Source organism: Manihot esculenta, chromosome 12 (genome assembly GCF_001659605.2).
Source record: "Manihot esculenta cultivar AM560-2 chromosome 12, M.esculenta_v8, whole genome shotgun sequence".
In the NCBI taxonomy this organism is placed as follows: domain Eukaryota; kingdom Viridiplantae; phylum Streptophyta; class Magnoliopsida; order Malpighiales; family Euphorbiaceae; genus Manihot; species Manihot esculenta.
In genome coordinates this window covers 31964796-31987249 of record NC_035172.2, presented here as the reverse complement: position 1 = coordinate 31987249, position 22454 = coordinate 31964796, and the positions used below count along the sequence as shown (strand labels likewise).

The following is a 22454-nucleotide window of genomic DNA, read 5'->3' as shown; positions in this document are numbered from 1 at the left end:
GGATTCTGCTCACCCCTATCGTCAGGGAGAGATGCGAGCCATGAGCGACGGCCATAGAGAGAGACTCGAGCCGCGAGGGATGGAAAGAAGACTAGAGGACTGAGGACAACCAAGTTGCTGACGGTGCAGAGAGCCGACGAACTGGAGAGCGACGGGCGACGATTGAGTGGAGAGTGACGACCGACGATTGCGTAGAGAGCGACGGCCGACGTCAACGATTGTGTGGAGAGAGAGAGACTAGAGAGCGACACTGAGGTGAGGATGAGTTGGAGTTGCTAAGTCGCGCATCTGCAACGTAGTGAAGAGCGACGACCCGAGTTAGCCGGGATGGTTAATCAATCGATGCCGGAAGGAGAGTGGAGGTGGATCAGCCGGAAGTGGTGGAGCTCAGTGCTCAGAGAAGAGGCACATGCATTGTGTGAACTGTGATATGAGGCGGCGTGAAATGGAGACGCTGTGAATTCTACCAAGTGAGATGGCTTTTAGATTTAGGGCAAATAAGAGTACATTTCACAAAACGACGTAGTTTAAGTGATTTCGGTTCGGTTCGGTTTAATCGAAATTTTTGAATCTAAAACCGAACCGAACCGAAATTACTGATTTTTTAAAAAATTAAAACCGAACCGAACCGAATAAAAAATAAAATCGAACTAAAATTTCAAAATTAATCGGTTTGGTCGGTTATTTCGGTTTAAACCGAATTTTGCTCAGCCCTAGTTGTGGTAAATTCAACTCATTTGCTGGTTACTCTACTTGGAATAAGGATCATTGTTTTTTCTTCTTGTTTGGCCATTTTGGTGACCAACCAGATTTAAATTTTTGGCAGCCTCTGATTCTTCTAGATGGTTTTTGGATTAATTCCCAGGCAGGTTCAATTTTTTTTTAATATTAACTTAATTATTAGATGTTTGTAATAAATTTGTAGGCTTCAGAAACTTTAGAGCCTATATTTTTTTTCCCTCTAACTCAACAAATTTGGTTCGTTGTTCTTTACTATATAAATCTATTTCCATTTCGTTTTGTTATTTGGTGGACTTCTCTGGTCAATAATGCATGTAGAGATTTTACTGGTCTACTTTTAACTATGACTACTCTTATCTTGTGTAATATATTTAAAAATTATGATATATCTAAAAATTATGTAATAAATTAATTTTTAAAAATATAAATATGTAATAAATTAATTTTCAAAAATGTATTTTTAGATTATATCACTGTGACTCGTTCTATTTCACTTAATTTTTCTCGTTTGCGCCAGTTTGATATTCTCTAATTTTTTCACATCTTAAACAACATTCATTGCTTAGCTCCGGTTGGACTTCTCCTCCATGCCTTATTAAACTTAACTGTGATGTTGTAGAAAGGATTAGTTTTCTCCGGTTTTGTGGCTATTATTGTTATTTCCAGTGATGGTTCTATTATTTATAGACTTGCCAAATAGGTACGCTCCTTTTCCATTATGACTAGTAAACAGGTATGCCCATTTTCTATTATGGCTGGTAAAGCTAAAATTCCATTAGAGGGTCTCAAATTCTTTCACTTTCTTAGTTTACTTTCTATTGAGTGTAAAATGATCTCAAATGTTTTAGTTTGTACTGTTCATCAATCTTTCCGATGTTTGTCATAAAATATTTTAGCTCATACGGTTCACCGATCTTTTCAATATTTGTCATGAGATATTTTTATATCTATAGCATCCATTCTTAAATTTAATTTACGCTTTTAAAAAATTTTACTTAAATTTATTTCTTACCAAATAAATGTGTGAAATAATAAAATGACTAAATTAGCATTTAAAAATCAATTACCATCGCAATAATGACATAATTTCTATTTATTGGTTTAGATTTTTTATAATTTATTATTTCTTTAACAGTTTTATGTAGAATCTTTATACAGTTTAAAAAAAGTATCGATTGAATAAATAAAATTTAGCCAATCTCACCTAACCATCTATCCAAAATTATATCCACTACAAGTTGTATTAGATTACTGTGGTAAATATCCAAATTCACATTTTTACACAGTTGGATTTAATTTATTAATCACGCAATTGCCAACAACTACTTGATCGAGTAGTACAATTTGGACTGTTTCTCTTCGTTCTCTCTTTCCCCTTTTCTTTTTTTTTTTCCTTATTATCAGCAAGATAACTTTATTAAAAAATTATGGAACATCAGGAAGGAAAATTTAACAAGAAGAACTCCTCAATACACTCCATCTAACCAGGTTTTGTATGTTTATGACTCTCATTATTACATCAAGTGGAATTGTTCATAGAAGAAAAAGGTTGTCCAATTAATGATCTTTGGCAGCCACCCTTTGGGAATTAGCAACTACCCATTGTCATCTTCCAAAGGAACCATTCAACAAATACGTTATATGCATGTTTTGATCTAGTATACGCTGTGTGCTAGCCCATTAATTGCATGGCCCTGATTAGATCATCATGAGTCGTAATGGGTATCATATCAGACTTTGTTAAATATGATAGAATATTTGAGAAGGTGGAATTAGTGGATTTCTAAGATCTGTTTTAGATTCTGGACTAATGAGAAGGACAAATAAGAAAAAAACTTGCTCTACTGTTCTGGCATTTCTAATTTTCTCATTATTATATTCATAAAGTTTCCATCTTTTTTTATTTTTTTTCTCATTTGCCTTTTTGAATTCCTCAGTCTCCATGTCTCTCCTTCTCTAGCTCTTATAGTCTCTCTTTCTCTCTCTCTTAACTCTCTTTATATATATATATAAATATAACATTATCATCGTGGCCATTATTATTATTATCAGAAGATAAGAAAGAGAGAAAAGCAAAGGTAACTTTTAACACTTGATCACACAACAGAGACAAGAACATGGGTAGAGCTCCTTGCTGTGACAAAGCCAATGTGAAGAAAGGTCCATGGTCGCCTGAGGAAGATGCCAAGCTCAAGGCTTATATTGAACAGAATGGCACCGGCGGCAACTGGATAGCCTTGCCTCAGAAGATAGGTACAGAGACTGGTTCATCATTAACCTAGCTTATATTATATGTTCTCTCTTCATTTCATCATTAATTCATTGATTTTATATGCAATAGGGCTTAAGAGATGTGGGAAGAGCTGTCGACTTCGATGGCTGAATTATCTACGGCCTAATATCAAACATGGAGGCTTCTCAGAGGAGGAAGATAACATCATTTGCAGTCTCTATTTAAGCATTGGAAGCAGGTAAACAATCACAATCTCCTTTGTAATATGTCATTATTATTGAAAATTAAGGGCTAATATAGATTAGATCAAATGATTAGGTGGTCCATTATTGCTGCTCAGTTGCCTGGAAGAACTGATAATGATATTAAGAACTATTGGAACACAAGGCTCAAGAAGAAGCTTCTGGGCAAGCAGCGCAAAGAACAAGCAGCCCGGCGAGCTACTCTCAGGAAAGAGCTAAAGAGGGAAAGCCAGAGTTTTATGGTTCCTGAGGTCATGAATCAAAAGAACCTTAATTATTGGCCAGAGCTACCATCAGTAGCAGCCGCCATGCCAGCCATGAATGCGAGTACGCAAGATTCTAATTTCTGGGATGAAGAATCCCTTAGAAGCATGCTGGTCAAGCAAGGAGGAAGATTTTCTGATGATCATCAAGAATCAAACATTTCCAGCAATGTTTATCCTCTGGATGTTTCGTGCACTAGCAATCAAGATCATCCATATTCAAGCTCGGTGAATATTCTTTCTTCTAATTCGGCGGTGTCCATCAACTCTACAGATAGCCCTTGTTCTCAGTTGCCTAGCGCCAACTATGCAGTCAGTGGAGCAGGTCCAAGTATCTACCAAGGACTGGAGGAGTTCCCCGTTGAGCTACACGAATTGGTCTACAGCAACAATCACCAGTTAGCAGGTCTGAAGAGTTTCTATGGAATGGACACGACCAATGGCGGCGGAAATTGGAAAAATGGGGCTAGTAGCTCTGGGGAAAGCGCCAGTTGGGAAAATATTGTAAGCTCCCTGGCTTATCCTCAACTTGTTTCGGAGCTTGAAACTTGTCTACAAAGCCTGCCACAAGATAATTCATCCTACGAAGATTCTAGTTACTTAGGGCCACAATAGCAGAACTGCTGTAGTACCACATATGCGGATGGTGTAAATTACTTGATTTGTTTTACTAGGAACTTGGTGTTGCAAATTCATAAAACCCACAAGATTTTACTCAAGAGATTTGTTAATTTTCTTGTCTCTTAACTTTGACATTCTTGAATTCATCTTTCCTTCCATTTATAAAGATTTTCTTGACCAAAATGCTTGGAATAGCTAATTAATTGCTTCTGCGTGATTCTGAATGGGAATCTTAATAAGGTCTTCTGCTTCTTAAAACTGCAGTTGGGTCCGTTTCTTTAGGCGTTTGATGTGTAGTAGTGAGGTTCTTCCATTCGGCTCCGACAAGGGTTTGAACTCAAAATCTCTCTTAATTGTAAAAAGACTCATAAAAATGAGATAAAATTCATTGGCTATCAATAATTAATGTTAGTGAATGAAAAAAGTAGCTGGAGCTCTTTCTTTCTATCGTTATTACACATGGGAAGAATTACATGCATCTATCACAAAATGTCATCTTCATGAAAAGGCAAAACAGCAATGCATAGGAATTGAAAGTAGGAAATGCTTAGACGTTTTTGGCCAAGACTTGCTCGTCTCTAGCAAAGTAGGGCATCCAAAAATGGCAGCATCCCTTTATTGTTATCTTCATGTATGCAATAATAATAATAAGAGCTGTGTGAAGTGAAGGCACATGTAGTTTCAACTAAAATAGTGAGAACCTCCCAAGTTGTCCAGGTTCCTTTTTTATATTACTGTTATGTCAGATGGTTTCTGCTTGAAGTATTTGCTTGACAATAACACTAATAGTTTGATACTTAGTCCCATCTCAATCAAATTCTTCCAACCTTGATCATCATTTTCCCTCTTGTCCTGTAAATAGTACCACATCAAAATCATTACCTAAATCCGGTATGCTATAATCCAAAACACAACTATTTTGATTAGGTTATTGCATATGTAGTTAGCATGAGAAGCAAAATTTATACAGGTTGTTGATTTGTTGATTTCTTAGTTTTTGCATGATTTATGCTTACGTAGCTTCATGGTCACACTTATACTCAACATTGATGGATTTAACGTGATCAATTTTTTATGAAAGGATACATATTCATGTATTTTGAGTCATTGTGAATCTGACATGAAACAACTAGTTTGCCGACGTTCAATGGAGACCCGCGATAATTTTTCGAAAAGGAAATTTTAAGACGCACAACTTTCAAAAGTATGACAAGAGCCGCAGGCTTGTTAAAAAATTCGATATGAAAATTTCATCGTTTAAGAGTCAATTTTACATTTTAATTATTTTTTTTGGATATTTTTATAATTTTGCGTATTAGAGTTTTTTTCTATTATAAATAACTTTCCTTAACTATTAGATACTTACTTTTCAGTTTTTGAAAATTTTCAATAAGACTTTTCGTTTTCTAGCCTATTTTTCTCTTATATCATTTTAGTCAAATGATATTGATTAAAATTTTCGACGGAGTGTAAATAGTTTTTTATCAAATCAGGTACAGATAAATTTTTAAATACATTTATTTATAGTTTCGTTAGAAATATAGACAGAAATACCTAAATCCATTTGAGCGAGTAATTATATAGTCAATATGAAAAAAAAAATGGTCAATCATTGTACATCTAGCAACCTTTTTATTATGATCTGGTTAGGAATCAGCAGAAAATTAATGTGAAAATCATTAGAATTCACATGTAAAGACTGTAAATAATGGTGGTAGAGAAAATTAATGAACCAAAGAATTAGGGTGGCTGCATACTATAGGCAGATAATGAAGTGCCAATCCAAAGGCATCATAGATTTTAATTCAAAATCAAATGAAAACGAAACATAGACTTTTGTTAGAACAAAGTATGGAAACAATGCAGAGAGAAAGATGTGTGTTTGTGCTCTTAAGTCAAAAGAAGATAAAAGCAGTAAATAGGACAAAATTGAACAGGTCTTTGGGTGGCCTTACCAGGATTCAAGATTTTCAGAGTCAGCCACTGCCAATTATAAATAAACATTTAAGCAAAATGAGAGCCAAATATATAATTTGTTTAATAATTTTTTTTGCTGTAGGCTTGGTGGATGACCATTGTTGGATGCAGACAGATACCTAACTGTTTATTGTGTACATTTCTATGATCAGACATTCAACTTAATTCGATCTTCACCATTGATCATGTCTTGATTTTTTCAAATTTTGTGATTTGAGTTTCATCACCTTTGATCCCATGACTAGGCTGCTATGTAACTATGATGTCATGAAAATTCCTTTTCTGTCAAGACTGTTTCGAAGCTGTTATGTATAGCGTCCTAAGGAGAACCTGTTTCTTTCTTCTTTTAAAATGAATTATTTAATTATTTTAATCATGAAAATTCATTATCCCCAAACTAAAAATTCAGTAATGCAATATAATTAACTCAATCAATATTTAATTCATTTTATATTTTGATTTAAACGTGTATTTTTTAATTTATTATCTCTATATTCTAAAATAATTAATTATTACTATTTGAGACCAAACCCTAGACAAGAATACAGATCCAAAGTCTATATAGCCATTCTCAAGCAGATCGGTTCAACATGGCGCATCACGCAAAACAGGTTGGATCAGCCCTACGCACAGATCCACTAAAAAACAGCAGGTTGGATCAGCCCTATGCACAGATCCACTAAAAAACAGTCTAGTCCGGTGACATGATAAGGAATAGGAGAGTAAGTCGAGTTACCTCGCAGCCCTACTACCATGCTTGTCGGAGGAAATTAAATGGTTGGCTAATAAAGAGGAGTGCACAAACATGTCTGTACGTACGGGTCTACGTGATAGAAACAGGTGACACTGTTATATGTTATTAACAAATAGAAGTAAAAGGAATAAAAGAGAAAATAGATGATTTTCCTAGTCAAATTTACACACATATTGATAATTAATCATTATTAAAATAACTGATATACTAAATGAAATTAAAAAAAAAAAAAAAAGTAGTTTATTGAAATGTAAAAAATTAATTTTTTAAATTTAAAAATTTTTAAAAAGTTAAAATTTTATATAATTTTTAAAAGTTGATTTAATTTTTTTATAAAAATAGATTATACCAAATAAATGATTAAATAAATAAGTACTTTGAGGATGAAGAGGGGGAGAGGCTTTTAAAAAAATTTGTTTGACCATAGACCACCTTTAACAATTATAATTAATAAATTTATCCATTGTGATGCTATCCTCCTGCCATCCACTGAGTCTGAGTCGCCTTGGAGGAAATGTTCACATTAGTTGTATGTGTGTGAATCTTGGAAAAAATTCTCAACCCATTTCCCTCTCAAGGCTTTAAGCTTATTGACAAATATGAATCACCAAAAACAAAAATGCATGTAAATATGTTCTCAACATTCTCAACAAACAGCTACCCAACAAATTTCCAATAAAATATTAAAAAGTTTTTATCATCTACATATAAAATATAATTTATATAACAAATGAGTGCATGTATGATAGAATCCCACCATCAACCCTAGCTCATAAATTACAAATTAATGCTCTAAGCCGTAATATCTATTACTGTAATTAATTAAATCTATGAAAAAAGAATGCAAGTCACCCATTTTTAATATTCAAATTAATAAATTAAAAAATAGAATAAATATAAAATTTGAAAATAATTATATAAAAAAATTATGTACATTTATTTATGTGATGAGATAAATATGACATTTTCTCGTAATTCGACAATAATATGGCTGGTTAATCTAATAATAAATTTCACCGGATTAACCAGTTGGATATCTCATGATTACAGGCGTAACTGGAGTAACTGAATTGTGCCTGCTAACAGTAATTTTATGTCAAAACTCATATTATTCGTGAGAGTGTGAGTTTTAGTGATAAACTGAATATTAAAGTGTTTGAATTTATTTTTTTTAAACAGAACCGCATTATCCATTTATCAAATCTTTATTACGGAGAATTATTTCATAGTTACAACTTATAACTTATTTGTATCACAAATAAATAATAATTTATTCACTTATATATTTTTTTATAATATTTATTTAATCATTATTTCAATAGTTTAAATTTTATATTAAAATGATATCTAGTTTTGGGTTTACACCAAAATTTATTTTCTAAAAATAATATTGAATATAATTTTTTTTTAACTTTCGATATTATTTTCAAGATGGAACTATAATTGTATTTCTTATTTTTATATCCAATAAAAGATCTTCTATTTTTATGTAAAATAGACATGGATCACATTTGCTTATAATATGTACATGGTTTTAATTTTATATTATGTTATAATAATCTTTTTTAATCCAGTAATAAGAGAAGAATTAATTTTTTATAGATGATAAAATGAAATGAAAAAAATTATACTAATATTTATAACTTTTAATTTTATACTTCTCTCGTCTTATATAGTTTTGTCTATATTAAAATATATATATTTTTTAATTTAATTTTTTAATTATATTTATTTTAAATATATTAGGTGTTATTAAATATTAAAAAATTTAGACCGCACTCAAATAATAAAAATAATATTTAATTTTTACTTATAACATCCGTTAGAGGCTTACAATACGAAGTCAGTTAAAGGTTTATAATAATATTTTAGAAAGAAAATTTTAAAACAGACAAATGTGAGAAGATAGACTTATAGTAAAATTTGAAATTCAAATTCTATCATTTAAAAAATTAATTTTATATTTTAAATATTTTTTTATAAATTTTCACATTAAATTTTTTTTTATTATAAATAATGCTTATCCGGACCGTTTGGTTAACTTTTAAATTTACAGAGAAAATTTTATAAAAAATTTCAATTTCTAATTTTTTAAATTTCATTTTAATTAATGATATTGATTACAATTTTTTATAAAATACTATAATTTAAAAATAGATAAATAATAATTTTAAAATAATTAAAAAAATAAATAAAAATTATGATAAAAAGTGAGCAATAGATTAGTTTTTTTTTTCACTTAATATTATAAATCATAGGTTAATATTATATGAATTTGTTTATACACTATGGTTTACTCTGATTTATTTCTTAATTTTTATTTAAAAAAAGTTTTTCTTAATTTTATTTATTCATAAAATCCTATTTATAAAAAGAAAATTATAATGTGTATTTATGTGCTCTAATATATCCAATGCTGGCGGTTTCTTTTGTGAAAAAAAAAAAAGAAAAAAAGGAAAAACGTATATAGAAGAAAAATTAGTAGGAGGAAACCAGAGAAGTAAATTCAAAGAAACTCAGCCTGAACAAAGTTGCAAGACCAACAAATTAACTTATTTGTAATTCAAAAAGTAGCAGCAATTTAAAATTGTTGCATGAAAAAATTAAAATTTTATTTTATATAATATTTTAATAAATAATTTATTTTATATTTAATAAAATTATAATTTTAATTATATTTTTTATTATTTATAAAAATAAATAAATTACTGTTTTATATTATATCAGTATATAATAGATTTTAAACTGTCGTTGAAACCGCAGTTTAAATATATAAAATATATAAAACTGTGGACGATCCAATTCGAAATCAGCATAAAAGTTTTAAGAATCGAATTTCAGAAGCATGAGTCATATATGAATGGCCAATGGCACAAAACGAACAATCCCAAGAACAACGGATGCAGGTAATAGGGTGAGGGATGATCTAGCTAGACAGCTGCAGATTGCCAAAGCTTAGAAGTACCTCACAAATTTTGGGAACCCAAGAAAAAGGAATAATAAATAAATGAAAATCAAAGGACAAGAAGAAGCATTTAAGAGGAAAAGCCCAGAAAAGAAAATTGAGAGATGATAGAGTACTGGTCTTCAAAGGGCAAATTCTGTCAACCGCGTGATACTAATAAAAACACTATCAAAAGAAACCTTGATTAATGTTGTCTTAATAAGGCCACCAGAGATCCGACAAAAGCCCCCAGACCACCTTAATGCTCTTTAATTTGTTTCCATCTTTAAAGTTAGCCATCATGCTTGCTTCCTTTCTGATGATTATTCTTTTTCCAGGAAGAAGAGGTTAGCTAGAATTTTTTTTTTTTTTTTTTTTTGGAATAAGAAGGATATGGAGATGGGGATAGTTCATAGGATAATATTTTTATTTCTTCGTCTTTGTTTGGTTTGTTTGGATTATATAATTAATATTTTTTTTTTATAATGTTTTTGTTAGACTAATAATTATTTTTGAGGTTCAAACTTCTTGTTTAACTTAAAGAGCTGTCCTGGCTGGTCCCAGAACTCCATGCCTTGAAAATTTTCATTCTCTGATTTCATTCAACAAAGGGAGCTCCTTCGTGCGTTTGACTAGTTGAATAATCAAACAGTTCCCAACCCAAAAAAAATGAGATCAAATTAACCACCTGGTTTTAATCTGTCTTTATTGATATGGTTCACCATCATCCTCCGATTGGTAGCTCTTTGAATCAGTATTTTTCTGAAATTATTTTAAATTTTAATTGAAATGTGAATTGCAGAGGGTTTTGGTTGAGAGATTTCTGAATTCTGGTGTTTAAATTGGTATCAAATCAGCAATTGCCCACATGAACAATTTGCAAACCTAGTACATATGGGTTAGGCCCATGGCCATGGCTGCTGCATGCTGGCACCCATTTGCTTTTTTTGCTCTAGTGGGTTCAAGCTCAAATGGGTTACATCAACTCCTTATGAAGTCCAATAGACTTGCAGCGGGTTTTGATTTTGCTTATATACTTGATCCAGCCCAAAACTCATGGTCATGTTTGGTTGATTAAGTAAATTCAGAAATTTTAAATTTTTAAAAAGATAATATATTCTATATTCTACTTATTTAATTGGTATTTTTTAATTTTTGAAAATTTTAATTCAATTGAATTTTTTCTTACAAATTTTTTATTTATAATAAAATAATTTAAAATTTTTTAACTTGAAAAATTACCATTACTTAAAAGTTTGTCAAAGCCAAAAGCAATCCTGCATGGCCATTGCCATTAGCCTACGTATACTTTTGGCACTAATCTTTCTTATGGGGGGCCTTAAACATATGTGCCATTACGTCAAATTTCATAGGTTATTTAATGGGAAGCATGCACCTAATGCTCCTAAAAGCTAAGGACTCCCCGTGCTTCAATGCGGGATATTAGGGATATATTCTCCACTTTGGAAGCCAATGTGAAAAGCTCTTGTTGGATAAAAGATTTGCAGGTCTTCATAAAGGAGCTCACTTCCGCTAAACGACACAATTCCATGCATTTTGAATGGAATCTGTCGTCTAACACTTCACATATTGAAATTTCCTCGAAGATCCCCAAGCTTAAGTGGTGTCCTTCATATGCATGAGTCATGACAACATCATTACAATTAAGAATGACTTGGCTATCTTTGCCTGATCAAGTATATGAACATGTGATTTTAACCCTAGTTTAATTATGGAAATAGTGCAGTAATATTTGAAAGATAATAAAGAGTCTACAACTGTTGGATGACTTTTCCTTTGCTTTACAATCACATCATGATTTTCCCAGAAACCTATTATAGGTCTTGGTACGAAACTGCCATAGATTTCTTATTTTTCCTTGACTTTTGCTACAAAATAACCTACAAATGGATACATGGGTGAAGTTTTAGCTCCTGCAAGAGAAGAGTAGATATGTCTGATCCAATTCGCATGCATATACGTGACAACATCATTACAATTAAGAATGACTTCGCCATCTCTGCCTGACTAAGTATTAGCATTTGATTTTTGAAAAAATTTTAACCCTAGTTTAACTATGAACTACTACTGTGATAATTGTCTACAACTGTAGGATGACTTTTCCTTTTGCTTTACGATCACATCATGATTTTTCATGCAGAAGTTTGAGATGACCCAGAAACCTATTATAGGTTTTGGTACGAAACTACCATAGATTTCTTACTTTCTTCTATTTTTTCCTTTGACTTGTGCTACAAAGTAACCCAGAAAAGGATACATGGTGAAGTTTAAATAGACTAGACATGTCTGATTCAATTAGTTGCAGCTAATTGCTTTAATGTCTGAGCTCATTTTGAATTGGAAGAGGCCAAACTAGTCAGGGCCATGTGCAGATCAAGCAAACAGCTTCTGCTTTGTGTAAGAAGAACACTCTTTTTAGAAAACATGTGCATGTTTGTCTATGGAGAATTAATGGCTGACATCGAAACAAACAATTTCAAACACACAATCCTTTAAACAAATTTTTGTAAGATTCGAAAACTTGTTTGAAATCTCATCCAGACAACTTGGAATTACGTGTCAAAAACAACTTACCAATTTACTTGACTTTTGAGTTGTTTTCCGATATTAATGTTTCGATATTAAAGAAGAACAAATTAACAAAATTTTTTAAATATTAAAATTCAAATGAAGTCTATTTAAAATTTTTAACTTGCCTTCAGTTTTGAAATATATATATAAGCCTAAATAAATACAATCTTTAAAAAAAAAAACTATGTTTAGATTTTAAAAAATATTTTTAGACATGCAATGATTTTTTTTTATTTTTAATATTTCCTTTTAATTTTATTTATTTATTTATGGGACAGGGTGGGGTTATGTATGTTGGTAGGATTGATAAAGATTGAAACACATGAGATTTACAAATAGGACAAAATCAGAACGGCAAAGGCCAAGTCCGCTTTGCCCTCTTGCTATTTCTATTTTAGTCTATTACTCATCATCACACTTTTTATATCAATATGGTCAAATTGTATACTAATCACTTGTATCATACCTTATAATAAAATTTTTTGATTAACCACAATTACTTAAATTTAAAAAAAATCGTTTAAATTTATCTATAATTTATTTATTTCTTATTTTAAAAATTCTATTTCATTAAATTAAACATAATTTTTCAATTCAAATTGTCAATCAAATGCAATTTAATTTAGATTAAAATAAAATCGGATTGACCAAGTAATCCTGACCATAACTGCTTAATAAGAAACTAGTTATAGGCCTCCATTGAATTAGGACCAAAATCGACGGGTTTAAATGCTGAGTTTAAATCAGAATCAGCCCAATTTAAGAAATATTTTCCTTTTTCATGAAAGAATTTATAATGGTTATCATTAATTCTTTTAATTAAAATCAATTTAAATCGAAATTTTTTTGAATCAAAATTAATTCAAACCCCAAAGGACGATGAACCAATAATTCTCACCTGAAACAACCCAAACTAGCCGTGGCTGAATTTATATGTTATTTTAACTTCAGACCTTTGATGTAATTGTCCTATATATACACACACTAACTGTCATAAATACGTACCATTTATTTTATAAAAAATATTTTTTATATTTTATAATATTTAAAATATTTAAAAATTTTAGTTAATGAAAATTATTTTTTAATAAAAAAAATTATCATTTTAAAAAAATAACTTCTTTTTACTAAGAGAGAGTAATTATCTACCTTTGATAATTTTATTAATATTTATATATAAATTTTTTAATATATTTTATTTTTTAAATTAAAATTAAATAATAAAAAATAAATTATTTTTTAAAAATAGTTTTTGTAAAAAAAAATTAATTAAAAAAATTTTTCAAAAATAATTTATTTAAATGATGGTTAAACTTCCATTTATTTATAAAAAATAATTTATATTGGTTCCATAAAAATATGTTTCTGAAAAATATTTTATAACAAAATAATTTATTTTTTTATTTTTTAATTTTAATTTAAAAAGTAAAGTATATTAATAAATTTATATTATAGAGGTATTAAACACTCTTTAAAAAAATGAGAAGTTAAGTACTAAATGTTAGAACAGTAATTTTTTAATAACTACTAATTCAATCATCAAATATTATTATAAAATAATAGTTATTAAATAATAAATAATAAAAATAACCACTAAACACTGTTACTCAACAGGAGTTAATTCTTTTAAAATGTGAAAACGTGAAATAAAACGGAGGGATGACAAAATTAGAAGAAAAAGAAAGGTGGGATCATATTGAAGAGAACAACAATCTATATCTGGGCCCTGAATGGGACCCAAATGAGGATGCTAAAATTTCTTGGCATGGGAAGTGGGTAAGGTGCAATTACTGTGAGGAGGCAATGAGCCATCTTCACATGACCTTCTTTGTCCTTAATCCCCATCAATGCAGGCATCTCCCAAGGGGGGCAGACCAGGTTGCTCCTTGAATATGACAATATAGAAATTTTTTTTTAAATAAATCTTAATCCCTAGCCTTTTCACACTGTTAGTCAAAATTTTTGGGCAGGTGTTCTATGTTCTCTTTCATGTGCTAGCCTGGGCTTGCTCATGTGAAACCCACATGACTCCCATACCCACGTACTCCAATGAAATGTCACCTTCATATCTCCCATAAAATCAGCTACTTAATCTTGCAAAAGCTACCCAATTTTTTTTTACCCATCCCAATTTTTTTTAATCCCTAACATGTTCTATTTTTCAAGAATTTACATGTAATTCAACTACATTATTTAAAAAAATTAAAAATAATTAAAACAATACAGTTAACAAACGATCGAGAAAAATCATTCTATTACACCACCTGAAAAATTAAGAATCTAAATAAAATAATATCAATTGACCATTGATAACTCATCAATCGAATAGAGGCAAGCCAAAATAAATCATCAATCCACTATCTCTAGTAGCACCAAAACTAACATGCAATAAAAAATAAAGAGAAAAAGATCCATGACAGAACTAAAGAAAACCAACTTCGAATCACCAAAACATCTAGAGAGGAGATAACAACAGAACTACTTCTCATGACGCTATTCTCGCCTTCGAGAGCTGTAATCATCAGAAGTACCGGTGCGGATCAGGGATGTCAATGTCGCATGGTAAGAATCTCTCCAAAAAAGAGAAACAAAGCAACTCTAAGGAAAAATCAAATCTAATAGTAACCTTCCTGCATGAGTCACAAGACCTACAAAACACAACAAATAAAATAAAATCACCTACACATCCGACGATAGAAGGGAAAGTCAAATGAGACAGAGAGCAAGAAATAAGAACCCAACCGATGGTTCCTCTTCTCCAAATGGCAAAAAATCACCTATACATTCGACGATAGAAAGGATAGTCAAATGAGACAAAGGGCAAAAAATAAGAATCCAACCGATGGTTTCTCTTCTCCAAAGGGTACAAGAACCACTAACAAAGCCATTAACCATGACTTAACTTAATAATTATAGCTGATTCATTATAGCATAACTTAATAAAGTTACAATAAAAATGTTATAAAATTAAGAATGGAGTATAGAAAATTCTAATCTACATTGAGAGAATTTGATAAATAATATATAATTGTTCGTTTAAAATTACAAATAATTTAAATTAAATAACAAATAAATTTAAAATTATTTACATCAGTTTTAATCCGGCCATTACAATAATAGTTGTAATTGATTTTAATTGTCTTGGATAAAAACATTATGGCTACCCTTTCTTGTCATTGTTTTTATGTTATCAAGAAATGCAGACATTTGGCGGTGGTTAATGTCTAATCGTGACATTTGTTGTCTAAGTGATTGTGGAAACACTCTTTCTTAATCAACTCTTTTCACGTCTTTATTATTATTATCACTCAGTGTTTGCATGCAAAATGCCAATTAAATAGCTGTTTGCATGCTGACCTTAACTCTCTCTGCTTTTACTCAACCATCAACGTCTGTTCTTATCAATAACCCTAAAAATTTCTGACAGAAAATTAATTAACCTTTTCCCTTGTAAAATTAATTACTTCCTTAATTTTCTTTACGTTTTTTATTCAGCTCCTTCTTATTTAAAAAAACAAAGAAAACCCACATCAAAGATTTCTTCAAAAATTAATTAATTTATGGTTAAGAATATGAATAAATGAATGATTAAACAAATTATTTTCAAGATTCTTTATAACTTGAAACTGAAATTGACCTTCTCCTGCCTAGAATCTTAGATGCCTAATCTTGTATTATATTTAAGTACAATACTTGAGCTGATTATAATGGTGACAGAGTCAACTATTAACATGGAAAATGTCTAAAAAATTTTATTTGTTTTGGGTTCATGTCCTTTCTTCTCCTATAATTTCTTTGATCGCTTTGAATTAATGATATCTCTCTCTTATTGTTTTTCAAAAAAAACTAGTAATCACATGCAAGTATCATGGGTCGTTTTGACAGGTATTCGCCGCTTAACATGCAGAAAGCAAAAACAAAAAGAATGCTTAATTATTTAGAAGAATCATATTTTAATTTTGAAAATAATATTAATATAATATGTTATACCTAAAGCAAATATTCTTTTATTATATGTGTAGCAAAAGTGTCAACACATAGCACATGGAATTGGCTTTTTCGATCCACTACATAAACGACTAGCGGATTTTATTACGACTTAAATTAATTAGGGAATATATTTCAAGTATTTAATATATTTTAATACTTCGAGAAATTAAATTGAATTTTAGAAAATTCCATGTTGAATCTCTCAATCCCTCATTCATTTATTAGAAAAAAAAATATAAAAATACATTATATATATATATAATAATTTAAAGAGAACTTTAAGCAATCAAAATTTTGAGAACCAGTAATTAAAAAAAGGAAATAGAAAAATACCATTCCATTGTATACTCTAATTCCCAGTCTCCAACCACATTGCGTAATTAATTATTAATTAGTTATTTAGTAAAATTATTAAATAAATAATTACAAGTTAGAGCTTGTGTGATCCTTGGAGGATATACATGTGAAAGGTGACGTAATGCTGGATTTTTAAATGTTAATTAATTAATTATCTTTATATATGATATATGTGGTAGGTACTATATTATTGTTAAGTATATATGAACACATAACCTTCATGTTTCTATATCTTTTTTTTTTAAATATCTCTTACTTAATATATATATAAATAATTATTCCCTTTACGTTCGGTTTTGAATCGAATCGAACGGAAAAAACTAAAAATAAAAATTTTAATATTTATAAAAATCGAACCGAATAAATTTTGGTCAAAAATTAAATCAAATCGATTTAATTTGATTTGATTTAGTTCGATTTAATCGATTTAAATTTTTAATAAAATTTTTATTTTTTATAATTTATTTTTAATATTTTAAAATTTAATTAAAATATTTTAACTTTAATACGATTTAATTTTTCTATATTATTAAAAATAATATACTATTATTATTAATCAATTCAGTTTAATTTTTTTAATCTTTTATTAAAACCTATTCGAATCGAAATAATTGAAATTTTTAAAATTAAAAATCAAACTGAATCAAACTGCATTTTTAAATTTATTTGATTTAATTAATTTTTTTTAAAACTACTCACTTCTAAATGTATAAAGTCGATTCCTATAATTTTTATAAAAATAATTAAATGATGAAATCCTTTACGGATGATTTTCTCTGTAATTATGTCTACAGTGGAATATAATTAATTAATATAATAATAATAATAATTACATGACCAATGCTATTATGATATATATATATATATGGATTTTCACTTCAATCTTACCATATAATTAGATTAAATTAAATATAAGAAATTGTTGATGTTATTATTTCAATTGATAAGATATTATTATTGGTCGGTTAACACTAAATTTAATAATCAATAAAAAAATAATTAAAAAAAAAATTAAAGAGTTAGTATGCGACCTCCCATCATGATGGATCATTATAGTTGCACAACTATATCTTGAAGATCATAGACATCAGCATATAATTGAAACATCAAATGAATCAATGATTAACAAACCATCTGATCATCACATATCAAAAATCTACATTCTAAGATTTAGTGGTTTAACTCAAACTAAACCAAATCTTCAGGTTCAATAATTGAATCATGATAACGACCTCATCATATAATAATTATATTTTAATAATTAATTATATTTATGGGCATGCTTTGTTTCCCAAAACAAAGTCATTATTTTTGCAGAGACAAGTGTTGTGATTGGTTTAATATTAACCGTAGAAACGCGTAAACGTCTGCAACACGAACCCATTAATCATATCCTGTACAAATTTTATAAAAAAAAGATCCATGAATACTTGAGCAATTCTCATCTAAATTAAATTTATATTTTTTTAGAAAAATAAAAATTAAAAAAGCTTTGGACTTTTTGGATTGCTTGTAACTCACTCTTCCTCTCTATCTATCTCCGCTTGCGTCGGTGGTGACAAGTGACGACTTTGAACAACAACAACAATCTAGACAGTTATTGACTTAATTTTGTACGTTTTATCTATTTATCAATCTAAATCCCAATCCTTAATCTTCTTCTTTGACTATGTACATATACATCTCACTACTTAGTCTAGTAATGTTTATCCTCCTCTTCTTCTTCCATGGTTGGTTCTATTTTCTGATATAATTGCTTCCCACTTGAATTTAAACTTAAAAACTCTGCGTTTTGAAGACGGAGGAAAAAATGAAAACTAGGTATGTATGTTTTCTTTTTGACCTTCGAATAGTTAGGCTTTTGACTGAAGCAAGCTGATGAATTGCACCTCCCACGTAGATTATCTATATTGCTTAATAAGTGTGAGTGACAGTCGCTTCTCTCTCTCTCTCCTTCGCCTGTTCACACGGCTTAAAGAATGTCAAATACCCACCATAGAAACAGTATTGTTATCATGATTAAGATCAAAGGTCGGTCGAGACTTCAATTAATGCATGCGTCAGTCGTCACCTTGTGGTGGGGGACGACGACGACGTCGGCAGCTGCCATTTATTTAATCTTTACCTCCGCCAGTACTGCCGCTAATCTGTGACTGACTTCTGTGTTATATTAATCAACGCATGTGTCAATTATAACATGAGCAAGAAAGGAAGATGGGAATTTATTTTTTCAATTAATAATAACATGTCAACTTATGATCATATTATCATATATATGGTTCGAAGAATTTCTGAGAATATTTTTCATGCTAGACAAGATTGACACAGAGTTTTACAACGACTGAAACGATCATAAAGTTTTACAGCCACTTCGAGATCCATATGCATAGATGGATCTGAGTGCACTTTTTCTAAATTACAAAAAGGAAAAATGGAAAAGAAAATTATCCACCAAAAATATTATGGAGGACAAAAAAAAATAATGGACTTCTTCTGTATACGGGTTCACATTTGACATGAACACACCGGACTATCGTTCTTCTGGCTCACGGTCGTCGTGGAATGATAACCGTAAAACCCACTTGGTGAGAGACCTTTTTCTTGAATTTTTCAACATCTGATGGTGGCTACTGGTCATGGTCGTGGAGTCGACAAATGACTTCAATCGCTTCATAGCCAGGTTTAGAGTTTCTTCGGACATGTTAGCGAAGCATACTCGGAACCACCCTGGCTCGGTGCAATGGCAAGAAGAACCAGGAGAGATATTTAACTTAACATCATAAACAATCTTTTTCCAGAGTTCCATTTCTGCTTCGAATGAGTTTGTTCTCAAAAGATGCTTCATGTTAACCCAGCAAAACAAGCCAGCATTGCTCTTAAGGCAGCTGATACCTGCTTTTTCGAGGCCCTTGACGAGCAACTTTTGTCGCTCTTTAAGCCTTCTTTGATTCTCTGAAAGATAGTTCTTGGTAAACTTGGTGTCGGAGAGAAGAGCAGAGAGAAGATATTGTGTTTGAGAAGAAACTAAACCGAAGCTAGACATTTTAGTGGCTGCGGATACAACCAACTCATCGTTGGAGTAAATTGCACCAACTCGAAAACCAGGGAGGCCAAGATCCTTTGAAAGACTGTAAACAACGTGAACTCTTTTCCAAACTTCAGTATTCTCGCATTTCTTATCTTTCAACACTTCCATGATACTCACAAAGCCTGGTGAACTGAACGCAGTGCCAGAATAAATTTCATCGCTGATAAGATGAATGCCTTTAGAAGTAATGAAGTTAACAAGAAGGTTCAATTCACTTCGGCTCATTGTAGTGCCTAATGGATTTGAGGGGTTTGTGACCAAGATACCCTTAACCCTCAGGTTGCGTTTTTGGGCTTCTAGATAAGCCTCTTCAAGAGCTGGTGCAGTAATTTGGAAGCCATTTGAGCTTGTACATTGAATTGGCACAATCTCAACCCCAGTTCTCCACTTAAGATCTCTATCAAATCTGCAATAATTTTATAAAGTAAGATTAGAAACGTACATTTCATGCATAAGTGATACGAAACTTGTCATTTCAGTAATACGAAAAGTATATAGCAAGACATATACGTACCCAGGGTAGTATGGAGTTGGAAGAAGAAAGGCTTCGCCGGGTTCAGCAAGGCAAAAAATGAGGGTCTCATTCGCAGAAGTTGCACCAGCAGTGAGAACTATCTTATCTTGATCAAAAGATACTCTGTTTCCTCTTATTTCTGCCATGAAATCAACCAATGCCTGAAAAATTATTCAAAAACATAGTTAGAGATATATGTCTATATGTTTTTACATCAATAGAATATGTATTTTGTTGATCCCTAAGGGAACATAGAATAATAAGGACGTTGAACTTACTTTCTTGAAAGCAGGGAGACCATGATAATCTTGAAAGAGTGCAAGCTCTCTAAATATGGATTGCCCATCTTTCTTGAACCCAGCAGCGTCAGGATTATTGGCTAGCCATGACTCGAGAATATCAAAGGAGAGCTGCAAATATACAGAAAATGGTACGTAAGCATATATTGCCTAAGAGAAACTAAAATAAGAAAACTCTCCCTTTTTTCCCCACTTTTTCCTAACCTGATTCTCAGCGAGACCCATCTGAATGATCCCTGTTGGATTCTTGATCTCATCGTATGGGTTCTTCTCGTATTCCTCCCATCCGAGGAAGTAAGAAGAATCTTGGCCATGAGTGTTGCACGTGGCTTTTCTAGACAATAGCCTCATTTTTGGTATAGTTTCTTCAACAAATAGAGATGTGCAAATCAAGCAGTGAGTGAGAGAAAGAGGAAAGAAAGAGCTGCAGAGGATAATAGAAAGAATTTGAGAGATGATTGGATGGATTAGCTTTGTAGGAGAACGAAGAAGAAGAAGAGAAGAGAAGAGAAGAGAATGAATGTGATGATGCAGTGGAGAGGTCGATAGCAAATGGGAGATATATATAGTGGTGCACAAGTGCATAAAACCACGACAGAGTAACAGAGAGAAATTTGACCATAGAGACGGGGCTTTTTTTTTTTGCATAGTAATTCTTTACATTACAAGACAAAGGACACTTATACGCGCTTTCTCCACCGCCCCTTCAGACAATACACATTTAATGATCGAATTTGGTTATTACATTCACAGATTTCCCCTAATGCCACCATTTTCTTCAGTTGTTCATTTCTTGATTGAAAGGTGTAGTCCGCCAACCCAAAAGCTCGCGTGGGGTTATTCTTTTTTTTTTTAATTTAATTTTAGTTAGAATAGAATCATGTAGCAAGTAGAAAACTAATAATACAAGGACTTATAAAAGGAAAGAGATTGCGGTAGTAGTAGTGCTTAAATGCCTCTCCGACAGCAAATCTTATAGACAATGGCTTTACACTGACCCACATAAACTCCCAATGTTAAACTTGAACTCTATCGTGGTTCCACCCGAGGGTCCTATCTGCTTCCTGCTATGTCGGCCACATTCTCCCTCTTTAACCTTCATTACTCCTTTAATTTTCTTGCTTCTCTCTTTCTTTTTTTTCTTAAAAAAAAAAATAATAAGGGAATAAACCCTTTTTGATTTTGAAGTCAAATCTTCAAAATCTCTAGTGGGAAAAATAAATAAATAATGGGTATAATTAATTAATTAATTAAGTATATGAGATCTTCTGCAGCCTATATTTTTCCTAATAAAATGCACGTCGATTCATATTATTCCATTGGGGAATATTTGATAGAAATAAACTCAATTATTTCTTACTCAATCCATGTTTTAATCCTATTCAACAAACCCTATTATTATTATTATTATTATTATTATTATTATTATTATTATTATTATTATTTTCAGTTCTTCAACTGTAAAGTTCTATCCCCAAGTTTCATGGTCCCCTTTTCAAAGTAAAAATGTCAGTAGATAATGTTCATGATACATATGGACGGTGGAGACTGGAGATAGGTTGGTTTTGTTGGTTATAAAATCTCTGTTCTACAACGAAAAAAGTTAAAAATAAATAAATAAATAAAGATTCGAGATATATCTCTGAAGAAACAATAATTGCTAACAGCTTCTACCTTCCGCCCTTAGTTTTGGGCTACCAGATTTGGAAGTGCCCCATTGTAAATATAGCAATATATATATATATAAGACGAGGGAAGTTCAAGTGAAAGCCATGAATTCATGGAAGTCGTAAAAGAAAAAGGGTTTTTTTAGGTAATAAAAGTGATTAAAAAGGAGAA

At 30.8% G+C, this 22454-nt stretch overlaps 2 protein-coding genes across 2 annotated transcripts; one reads left to right on the top strand and one right to left on the bottom strand.

The window, feature by feature from the left end:
- The first annotated feature begins 2659 nt into the window (after nt 1-2659).
- On the top strand, nt 2660-4225 carry LOC110628739 (transcription factor RAX3). Its single transcript, XM_021775539.2, has 3 exons — nt 2660-2994; nt 3083-3212; nt 3293-4225. Exons 1-3 carry the CDS (start codon nt 2859-2861, stop codon nt 4092-4094), a joined length of 1068 nt encoding a protein of 355 aa, XP_021631231.1. The 5' UTR covers nt 2660-2858; the 3' UTR covers nt 4095-4225.
- A 14711-nt stretch (nt 4226-18936) lies between these two features.
- LOC110628831 (1-aminocyclopropane-1-carboxylate synthase 9) lies at nt 18937-21392 on the bottom strand. Its single transcript, XM_021775645.2, has 4 exons — nt 20820-21392; nt 20595-20726; nt 20317-20477; nt 18937-20208 (listed from the first exon to the last, which is right to left on the bottom strand). Exons 1-4 carry the CDS (start codon nt 21261-21263, stop codon nt 19245-19247), a joined length of 1701 nt encoding a protein of 566 aa, XP_021631337.1. The 5' UTR covers nt 21264-21392; the 3' UTR covers nt 18937-19244.
- Between the last annotated feature and the right edge of the window lie 1062 nt (nt 21393-22454).